The 12,087-nt window shown below is 35.6% G+C and overlaps 1 protein-coding gene across 1 annotated transcript in view; it reads left to right on the top strand.

Moving 5' to 3' along the window:
• The window catches only part of LOC136042298 (uncharacterized), an 86,722-nt gene that overhangs the window by 35,943 nt on the left and 38,692 nt on the right, over positions 1–12,087 (top strand). Inside the window, exon 9 of the mRNA XM_065727246.1 lies at positions 11,448–11,756. Within this exon, the coding sequence (XP_065583318.1) occupies positions 11,448–11,756 (309 nt within the window). The remainder of the gene's footprint in view (positions 1–11,447; positions 11,757–12,087) is intronic.

Below are 12,087 nucleotides of genomic sequence, written 5' to 3'. Positions count from 1 at the left end.
TAGCCTCATGCGGCTTGCAGTTTTGTTGAGTTATTAGAAGTAGTGGTTTTAGTAGTTCTTTCCTAACTCAACATTTTCAGACCCTATATTCTGCAATGTAATACTTCAACTGTTTCCCAATACTCATGATTGTATATCCTCAATACTCAAACTGTTTCCCAATTTTTGCATTTTTTAGACTTTAAAATTCTATGAGGACGCGACAAAGTTTCCATCTTTCAAGAAACCTATCAAATTTCACAACTTCACGTTTCTACGGATTTTAATTCCACTGTATGACAGTTAAAGGCATTAAAATTTTAAACAGTCTCGGTAAAATTTGCAAATTTAGTCCTCAAATTTTAAATCACTTCAATTTGAATAGTCAAAGCCTTCACATTTCAGATTAAAATTCTTACACCCTAGCAATTTCACATATATGACAGTCTGCTGATGTTTGCGGTACCTCTCTTTGACAAGTAACTTGGGGTTTAACTTAAACAGAGTTTAGAAAGTTCATGATTTATAAATGCTTTTAACAACGGCATAAATCTCATTTTGTACTCAAACTTTTGTATATTTCGTAGTAATTGTTGATATTTATTGAAAGTTGATTACATTTGAACGTTTATCAGTTACTTCACATTGTGAAAGATATTTGCATTTAATTCTGTTAGTTGATATTTTATTTTGATTACGGATTTTTTTTTTCTTATTTCTGAGCTACTTCATATGGAAGGGGTAATAATATAACCTTCAAAAGCGGCTCATTCGATCTTAAACGAACAGTTTTAGTGCTTTTTCAAGTGTAAATGTATATTACAGAGATTTGAGGTATCCAGCCCCCATCCCCAGCCCTTTCCTTCCTCCTCATTCCCCAAATAGATGTAATCAGGATTTCGGGAGACCTATTTTATTGAATATAAGCCAAAAAGGCTAAAGGCATTAAGGTAGAACTTCGAGAAAAGTAGAGAGAGATGCTGAGAACAATCACAATACACTATTTGCATTATGAGTGTTTACAGGATATTCGAGTTTGAGTTCATTTATTCACTAAATATCCGTGGATAACTTTCATGGTATATTGAGGGAGATGTTGAAAATCGATTGAAGAACTAGTGGTCTTAATTTTCCGCCCTTTTTAGATGTACCCTCTCGTCATCATTGGTCAAAATTCGGCAAATGGTGATTTTGTTTCAAAATAGTCAAAAGATCTAGTATCTATGCCTTCGTAAATTCGCTACCCCAGATAACAAGATCAAATAACAAAGACTCTACAGTTGCGAACATCTCCCAGGGCCTGGGGCTATATGTTGTACGTTGTACCTTAGTTTATAAGGGTTTTATGAAGCTGGAAATAAATAAGTCATTGTCTGAGTCAAAACTGTACCTGAAACCACACTAAAGAGGGTTGAGACTGATATTTGCACTTCTAAACCTGATGGTTAACGTGAAGCAATTAAGACTTTGCAGATAAATGTGTGGATGACAAGTCTCGAAGATGCATAAATTTTGAAGATGTGGAGATCTTCTCTTGGAAAATATGATTGTGTGCTGAGTTTGGGTCTTTATCACTCTTGTGTTCATTCATGAACAATAAAGCATGTTCTCCAGCAGTAACTATCTCGTTGTTTGTGCTTGCCTTCAGAAAAACTTGAGATCTTCTTCAAGACGCCTTGTTTTCCTTTTAAATTTCTATATTCTTTCCTTTCCCAACACCGTTTATATAGGTTTTGGTATCGCAGGCTAAGTAGTGACCGGCAGAAAAGTATGGATTTCTATTCCCAAGCAAGTTTAATTGTGTGTATATCTTACGCAACACTAAAGCGCCTTGTTTTGCTTCTGGAGAATAATATATTTTGTTTGAATCACAATTTGCTTGAAATAGTAAAATAAAGAGTAAGTCAGTATCATCACCAACTACTACCGTAGGAAGAACATTAAACTCCTAAACAGTATTTTAACGATATTCAAATCTGCTTCGCCTTTCCTTGAACAGTCTCGGTCCTCCTTTGTCATAATCTTTGACTCAGCATGAAGATGAACCTCACTTTATTGATTTTATTAGATATAAATTTCTCGTTGTAATTTAAAGATCGCAGTAAATAGCACCCCTCTACTATTAAATTTCAAATACCTACTTTATGTTTAGTCATTTATTGTAGGTCCTCCCTCATATCAATAGCTGTAGATTGTCAGTATCGACTTTTGATAAATACCAAGTACTTGTCGAGTGTCATTAAAATATACTTCCAATCTTCCACTGAAGTCTATGAAAAAGAGCTTCATCATCCAAAACGCTAAGGTAGTATCCTAGTAGTTCGTTTTTATTTGAGCACAGGTTATTACATCTGTATAGGATTCAAATAAATGTTTTGCAAGGTCCGACTTGCTTGGTCTCCAAATGTGCCCATCTTTGTCAAAGAGTAGTGAAGGAAACAGCACATAATCAGTTTGGACGCAGTCTCTTTCTGGTATAATTGAATGTTTTTGCAAAAAACAACAAGCTCTAGAAGATTAGGCTGGCATCCATGTGCTTGATGTTTGGTGAGCCAGCTCTCTTGGCTGTTGTGAGGGTTACTTATGATTTCTGTCTGAAAACATGATCTTTTACGTGACACAATCCTTAGTAATCCTTAGCAGAATATAACATAACCAAAAGAAGTCATCTAAAATTCTTTAATTCTGCCACCACCACTAAGCCCTCAAGATGTTTTAAATGCCTTAGTAAATTCCAGTTCTATAGCATGTCTGCTGACAACCTACTGTCTACTGCCTTTTTGAGTGCTCTATAGTTTGCAGACTATGGAACTGCAGAATTATGCCAACCATATCACGGTACTACATCTAAAGCTTGACTTATCTGTTTCCATTGAGTGCTCTGTTTCCATCGACTGCTCTGTTTCCATCGATCTTGACTGATACGTTTCCATTAAATGGAAATAAGTAATATTGGCTAGTGTAATTTCAAAAGTTAATAACTAATTACTGAGCTCAATTGATACTGAAAGAATATCAAGCCGGTGACAAATGTAAAATTTATTTGAGAGAATTCTCATGTTTATTTCCGTTTCTTTTTCATCACCGACAACTCTATAAAAGTTATTTCCTCCACCAAATTTTCATGATTTTTTTTGCCGCCTTTTCCCTCGTACCACGAGGGAAAGGTTGAAAAGCATGGCAACAAGACCTATTACTAACTTTGGCACTCAGAGAAAAGATATTATTTTTAATTCGTACGATTTCTATTTTTTAACGCTGACATAGGTGTCAGTTTTTGGTAGGTTCCAAGTACTTTCTTTCCCCTTTTCATTATCTAAGATTAAGAACACCCTAGAAAGAACCCTTTTATCACTCAAATAGGATTTGTCATTGCAATTTAGAGATACCCCCCCCCATTTTAAACACTAAATTAAAAATACCAAAAATACCCCTGTTATACTAGTGAAGGACCGCTTTCACATTCATTTCTGTAATTACGACCCCATAGGACATCTTTTCTATGCGTCATCGCATTGTGAACTCTTAGCCTTTTGCCTTTCCTTTCACATTTCAACTGTCAATTTGACCCATTCTGTCTAGGAGTAGCTATGCCCATTTTGGAAATGTAGATAACCGCGTTCTTTTTTTCAAATGGTATAAAAGTTTATTTTGTTACAATTCATTCGAGGTCAACCAATTTTTGTCGTATATTTATTTTACTACAGGACATTGTCCCAGATTTGATGAAAAGTGATTTATGTGTAAAAGAAAGACTTTTCTTCCCAAATTAGTTATCTATACACCTGAGAAGGTTCAAATTATTCTTGGAGAGATAACAGGGACTCTCACCATAATTCTGAACGAGATTTTTAATTATGTACGAAATTTGTATATAATGTAAGTATTACAGAGTCCTTGTATTTCATCTTAAACCAGTCACTGGAAGGACTTATTAAACCGGTGGAGCGTAAGGGTAATTTTGAGAGTTCTGCAGGTAAGACTTTTTGCTCCTATTATCCGGACTTTGCAATTTCAACAGCTTGATTCAGAAGATTGGAGCCCTCTTGGGGTATTTCAGTGCTTGTGAGTTCTCCATGATTCACAAAACCGTTTGTTGTTGTGAAAGTCGGCTAGACCAGTATATTTTCTGCTTCCACGCCGACTGATTATTGTGACCTGGTTTCTGACGAGAGATTTAGTAGGGCCTGTAGTGAAAGTTATTCATGACCCCTCTGACAAATAGCAGAGTATCATAATAGCCATTGATTTTAAATGCAACGTCGCTTAAATTTCTAACGCTCGGTCCTTCCTGCATCTACCTGCTCTACCTTAGTATCAAGCCACTGAAAATTACAAAATGTTATCTACATAAGCAACTCGGATTTCATCAGCTGTCTAGACTTTCTCTTTCATTATCATGGAACCAGACAATTAAGTTTGAGCCATGTGGTTACTGTTAAATGTACTTCTGTCCATTTGCCACTTACCTTTACATTCTAAATGGAACCCATCTTTATTATTAGTATTGTCAAAACAAAAAGGCGTTACAAATCTGATTGGGACAAAATTGACATCGCTGTTTATATTTGCACGATAGACGATATTCTTACTAAAATAAAAGAGCTGTTTCAGCTACTTCAAACAAACAGGGATTTTCATCAAAGTGAAAAACGATTCTTTCTGAAACTGCTTAGAGATTACCCATCCCTTGCACAGTGTGAGCCACCTCTACTTTGTATCTCTTTAGAATTACCTAGATAGTTCCTTGAACACCGATTTGGTAACTGCCAGTCATTTATCTAAAGTATAAAGCTATAAAAACTATAATATAAGTATAAAGCTATAAAGTATAAAACTTAATGTAACTAACAAATTTCTAATAAAGAGAAAGGGGACCCTATCCCTCGACGCCTAAACTTCTGAAGTAGTGTACAGAATATTCTACTACAGATTTTTCGCCACCTGTACCTCTTTTAAACAAAATTATTCGGCTCAATTAAATGAATATGTTTGTGTAGATTCTCGTGACCTGAAATAGGTGTTCGACAGGTGAACCAAAAAAAGGGTACCAAATTTTTACTTTTAGAGGTTATCTTCTTTCACTGGATAATTATCCGAATGAAACAAAGTAAAGCTTATGGTATGATAGAAGAGAGCTTTCACATTTCAAATTATGAGTATGAAAACACTGGTCTTATATTTGACCCTGAAATAAATGAGGTTAGTGTAGTATGACCTAAACTGTAGTACAACCGAACTGACCTACCAATGGGTACTAGCTTAAAACACGCCAGATCTTTTCTGTTTGAATCTTTGATTCAAACAGGACTATAAAGGAGGTACGAACTTCCTGTTTTGAGTAAAACTAGATATAAGCTGTCAATTCTAGGAGGGATATAAAATGTGTTTGCTGTAAACCAAATATTAACATTTGCCCCCTTTTGGGAGCAGTTCAGTCGAACTGGCAAAAGAGTTATCCCTCAACTTTATTTCGGTTCTACAAAGTTACCGTTAGATATCGTTAGATATATCTCTTTATTGGAATATTTTAGAAAACTTTTTCCCCAAATCAAGTTTAAAAAAAATTTAAGAGGTCCATTAATAAAAAATAAGCAGACCTAAAGTTAAATAAATCTTCCAAACGTTAAACTACTGCAAATCACTATAAATAAATAAATGAAACTCAAAAGGAAGTAAGGCTCCATGCCTTCTCAAAACCAGAACATTATTTTTGCTTTGCTGAAAAATTAATGGGCTCATAAGAATTTCAATTTGTTATTTTAATACATAAAAAATTGTTAAAAACCTTAAGGAATAAGTATCCATATATTTAAATTGAACTGAGAATCCGCAGCCATTTTTTTGCTTTTTTAGTAAGGTGGAAATTATGTTCTGGTCTTGAGAAGGCTTGCGGGGTTATCACCCCTACTGATGTTAATTTTTGCTCTTTTTGATTTTAACTTGACTATTTATTGCAATTCCTGTTCATTTTGAGAATTTATTTATAGATTGTGATTTGTGGTAATTTTAAGACTGGAAGAATATTTGACTTTATTTCTGCTCATTTTTAGCTTAATGGAGCTCTTTACTTTTATTGAAAAGCATACTTAGCCAATTGCATAACTATGGGGTTGATATGCCCAACATTCCTAAGGACATTGTTGCTGGACCGTTCGATTATGCTGAACAAAATGGCAGTTTCGGGATTTTTTACTAAATGTCGTTGAAAAATGAATGGGCTTGAGAGAAGTTCTGCTTATTCTTCGACCTCTTTTTACTCTTAGTGGCTCTGGAGCTTTTAGTTTTGAATGTAATTAGCTCCTTTACATGTTTCAATGATATTTTTAGTAGATTATAGAGTAGTTCTACCTATGATATTGCATATATAACCTTTTGAAAACGTGCATGCATAGACTTTTTACCTAAACTTCCCCAAAATTTTCACCTTAATAAAAATGAGCCACATCCGATCCGGAGTTTATACGACCATCAGTTCCATTAGAAATTTGTATGTCCAGGGTATAGCTTAAAACCCTTAACCCTGGGCTCTTGAGGGTTGTGTCCACCCTGAAACCATTACTGTGTGCTCTATAGATTATTGTGAAAAAATGGCTATCTTACAATTTTGATCAGATTTGTTTGAGGAAAAAAAAGTGACAGGGAAGGAGCCAGTTGCCCTCTATCAATTATGCCTCTTACAAAAACACCAGAACTATACATTTCTAATAAAATGAGCTTCCTCTAAAGTTCACACAACCATCTCTTTCATAAAACGCTTATATGCCCCTGGGGTATAACTTGTATTTTTAACTATTATGGTACGATAAAATAGAATATATTAGTAACCAAATTATGGAAGCCACAACGGAGATTTATAGAAATTAAGTCCCCTAGAATGGATTATATTCAATGGTTTCTAACCTAACTCAAACAAAATACAAACTAGAATATTTCACTAAAATACACCCACATTGTAGTGTATATACCCTCTTTCACGCTAAGCTGAAATAAACTACATAAAGAAACTGATTCTTTCAGACCAAGAACCTAAGTATGGTGGCCATAACAGATAACTACCTTGTTATATGATCTTGTGACAGCTTTTGATCAAATAGCTATCTCAAAATTTCCAACAGATGTATTTCAGGAAAATGGACCGTAAGGGGGTGGGGCTAGTTTCCCTCTGATCATCTTGACACTCAAAATGGGGAATATATTTTCTGATATCTTATCCAATGAGCCTTCTCCGAAGTTCACGCCCTCGCCCTTTCGGTTTAAACCTTTTTTTGCCCCGAGCATAAGTTACAGCCTTTGCCTTGAGGCTTTTGGAGGGTTTTCATCTTCAAATACACAATTGTTGGACCTTTTAACTACACTGAGCAAAATGCCTACCTCAAAATTTTTCTGGATGTGCTGGGGGATGATGGACGTTGGGGATCGATACCCCTCGATCCCTTTGACTCTTAAAAAGGGTACAAAAACTTCTTATTACCAATCCAATAAGCCTCCCCCGAAGCCTATACGACCACCCTTCTAGAAATACCTTATATGCCCCCAGGGCTTAACTCGCAACCACTGCTGTGATGGCTTTGGAGGGGGGGGGCGTATCCTAAAAGACATATTTTCAGGACCTTTTAACTATGCTGAACCAAATGGTTGGATCCAAACTTAAATTGGATGTGTTTGAGAAAATGATGGGTGGTGGAGGTGGGGGGGGGTTCCCATCGATCACTACGATTCTTAAAAAGGATGCTTGAATTTCTGATTGCCAGTCTAATAAGCCCTCTCCGTAGCATATACAACCCCATTTTCTATAAAGACCATATGTGCACCCAAGGCATATCTTACCACCCTTACCCTTTCGGCTCTCTGGGGGAGAGGTTTTGGTCATCCTCAAAGACATAATATCAAGACCTTTCAACTATGCTGAAAAAAATGATTATTTGAAAATTTTGAATGGATGTGTTTATGGTAACGATGGCCTAGGAAGGGGGGCTACCCTCCAAGAACTTTTGACTCTTAAAAAACGCGTTAAAACTTTTAATTACCAATCCAATGAGATTCTTCCGAAGCTTATATGACCGCCATTTTTATAAAAACCTTATATATCTTCAGGCCACAACTTAAAACCCTTGCCCTGAGGGTTGTGGGGGTGTCATCGTCAGAGACATAATTTGTGGACCTTTGAACTACGTTGAACAAGATGATTATCTCAAAATTTTGACTAGATGTGTTTGGTGAAATGATAAGAATTGAAGGATGGTCGGTTGCCCTCCAACTACTTTGGAATTATTAAAAAGAATACTAGCCCCCTCGATTTCAAATTAAATGGTGACTTTTGAAGTTTAACGACAACTTCTCTATACGAAAAGTCCAGGTCTAAAAAATAAAAAACAAGAAAATAGATAGATAAAACATTGTGCCCTCTTCGCTCTTTACTTAAGTAGTGCTATTGTGCTGCCTTTGAAAACAACTGAAGGCTCATGACTAGTTTTGGGGTAAACCATGCCCTTTGTTGTTATTGAAGGACTTTGTTTTGGCTAAAGATTACTCTAGAACATGAAAATTATTTAATGCATGATTAATTCTTTTCATATTGGCATGTTTTAGCCGAGTGGATTGGTGTGCTGGATTTAGGATTCTTTGTCCGAGAGAGCGAGGGTTCAAATCCTAGTATACCCAATTATTGTGTTTGAGACGGGGTCAGTGGTGTGACTCTGTAAGCTCAACCAGAGTCAATCCAGCTCTATTTGGGTACCTGGAGAAATCTGGGGAAGGCAAACATGAAGGGATTTCAAAAGCACGGGATGGCTGGCCCTCATCCCCTCCTTGCACTTTCTGGCTGAAGGGCCTTGAGACAGAGATCAGCACCACCAGTTTGGACCTTATGGGTCTAGTACGACATCCTTTAATTTTACCATTTGTAAATTGGCATGTTACCATAGCAATAAATTGGCAATATATTGCCAGATTTGTCAACATATTGCTTCCCCCACCGTGAATTAGCCTGATAGAACCTCAAAAGATTGACCCCAGCGTGAATTAGTATGAGAGGTTGACTCTAGTTCAGCATTGTGGAGGATATGGATAAGAGGAAAAATTTTCAATTAGTCAACCCGTAGTCAACCTGCGTGTGTTCCCCAGGGAGAACATCCAACAGGTGCGACTCTAGTTCGGCATTGTGGAGGGACATGCATGCATGGAGAGGTGTAACATAAATGGGAGACAGTAACAACGGCAATCAAAGGGGTAAAATTAACCTTGACTGGGCTACCCACTTAATTGGACAATCTGTCTTGGCTTTTTTCTACAATTGGCCATGACTTCGACTTTTCCCACAATTTTTTTCTTAATTTTTCCATTTTTGCGCTATTGAAACTTTATATAAGCAAAAAGTCTTGGAACATAAGCCATACGCCGTCTTAGATTTCCAGTAAGCTCTTGCGTACTCCAGAACAGCATTAGCTTTCTTTTTTTCTGCATACACGGTAGCTGAAGAAAATTACAGTTCTGTGAGACTGGTGAACTCTCATCATAAATGATGCAACATAAAAAACTCAAAGTGTCAATTGCTTTTTTCGTCTAAACTGAAATAAAGCACCAGCAAACTTTTGGCTATTTCAAAAATTGTGTCCGTTTTAGTGCCATATATTTTTGCAGCTCTACGTCTGGATATGTATTTAATATTTTGTTTTGACTTGTATTTTAAACGATAGAACGTTTTTAAACAACCACGTAATGTCGTTCAGCGATTTTCGACTAACGTTTTCACCAATTTAATTTGAACCATAGTGCTGCCAAGACAGTATGAAGAATTAACCAGGCATTTGGCAACGCCAGTGTTAATGAACACACTGTTTGACACTGATTTGTAAAACTTGTTTCTAGAGATTTTAATCTGGAAGATTCACCCCGAAGTGGTCAAGCTAGAGTAATTGCAGACAAAGATTTGAGGATTTTGGTTGAGAATTATTTATCACAAACAATGCGTGGGATGACTGGAATACAGCTCCAATTTTGTTTTTGATGGCTTTAAGTATCTTAAAAATGTCAAAAAGCTTCAGAAGTAGTGGCCCTATAAGAATTGTCAAAAGAAACAGGAAAACCGCTAAAGAACCAGGAAAACCGCTCCTCCGTCAATGTAAACCCACCAGTCCTTCTTAAAAATAAAAAAATCAATCGATATAACTTTCCTAACTGAAGCTTTAAGAAGTAGTTCTACATTTATCATCTTTTAGTATGGACAATCTTTCGGACACCACCAAAGAACATTACTGGCTCCAAAAATGGGAGGCTCAATACACAGTTTTGATGAATGAATCTTTTGGCTATCTCAAAATATTTTACCTAGAGCAACTTAATCCTCATTATGATGATATTTTACCGAAAAAGTGGCAGGAAATGCCACTTCGCTTTGGCAATATCTCTGACTGTTTAAGAAGGGCACTATAATTCTGTATTTTCTTTCAGTTGAGCCTAAACTTGATTTTCCAAAACAGCTGGTGCATGATCATTCCTGCGAGAAAAAGCATTTATTTGTGATCTGAATCCTCAATAAAATACTAATGTCTGTGGTTTACATAGATAGAACATTAAAATTTCCACAACAGGAGTTTTAATAGGTTAAATTTTACAATAAGAGTCTTGTCAATATTACTGGTAAGAAGCATGCAAATTTTCACTGGCTCGCAGCTGTCGTTGGGTAACTTCCAACTTGATAAATATTTGATTTTTGGAAGTTTCATCTAAAATTTGATTGTATGTATGTTCGTATCATAAATAAAACTTTAGTTCCTCTTTTGCTACACTTTGTGCTCAGAAGCAATTGGATTAGTATATCTAGTTCTGTATTTAATAGAATTACATTGTTCAATAAAAGAATAACTCTTCATTGGTTTAATGACTATGTAATGATATTATCAACAATTCTATTGTCTAATGCTTTTTTTAAATTGTCAAATTATTTGTAATAACTATCTTTTTTTATTTATGGTTGTCTTCCGTTTAGAAGCGAAAAGAATCCTTCAAAACCTAGAAAGAAATTAAGATAATATTGCTTGGCAATCACCAAGGAGATGAGAATGGTATGATTATTCGTTGCCTGGTTAGGTCAAACAAAGACTCGAATAAAGGTTTCTTATCGACAGTAACCGGTGTATATGTCCCCTTTTATCGATCTGTTAAAATTTATGAATTATAATCATAAAATGAAATATATAAAATTATCAACAAACAATGATATCAATATTATTACTTTGTAAAAAAAATACGTATCTGCTACCCTAGTTTTCAATTCTTTTGTATTTTTTGCTGCGATAGAAGAGCAAGAACTTGTAGATCATTGAAATAGCCTGCACTCTTTCGTCTTTACTTCAATACGCCTTAGCTCTTGATTTGTTACATTTTTATTTTGTACTCTTCATTTTTTTTGTACAGTCTAACTATTGTTTTATATATATTATTTTTAATATCTATGTTTTTTATAGCTGCAAAAGAAATCTTTTGAAAACTTGAGCAAAATAAGAATATCAGTGGTTGGCAATTATCTGGGGGAGAAGGACGACATCATTATTCTGTCCCTGGTTGGGTCAAATAAAGACTCCAATTTAGATTTTTTATCAACAGTAAACAGTTATGTAAAGAGCGTATGTTCTGGCCTATCTCATGCCAAACATGGACTGTATATGATTGGTAATATAGAGTGCTTGAAGTCACAATCCGAGCTATGGAATAGAATTTACACCACTTTAAATGACATGAAAAAAATTGGGAATCAACTGGACCTGGTTTGTCAGGTAATTGGATTCACTTTGTAGAACCTCAAAATCGAAAAAAATTCATATTTTCTTCCTCTTGTATAACAAAAGTGTTCGAAGACAAGGAGATTGAGGTAATGAGTTTTAGTTATTTACAAGGTCAGAGATGATGAAGTGTTTAATATGTATACTTTAGATTGCGTTTGAGCATTCCAACACTGTCTATCTGACAAGCCGAATTACTTATCCCTTGCATTTCACGAGATGTGAATGACGTCAGAGGCTAGTAGGATTAATACTTAAAACGGTCTGAATAAATTGTAGGATAGTTGCCACCTGCTAACCCTGGAAAATGCAGGATAACAAAGAG

This window comes from Artemia franciscana, unplaced genomic scaffold (genome assembly GCF_032884065.1).
Source record: "Artemia franciscana unplaced genomic scaffold, ASM3288406v1 Scaffold_1033, whole genome shotgun sequence".
Taxonomy (NCBI): Eukaryota; Metazoa; Arthropoda; class Branchiopoda; order Anostraca; family Artemiidae; genus Artemia; species Artemia franciscana.
This window is presented reverse-complemented; position numbering and strand designations above follow the sequence as displayed.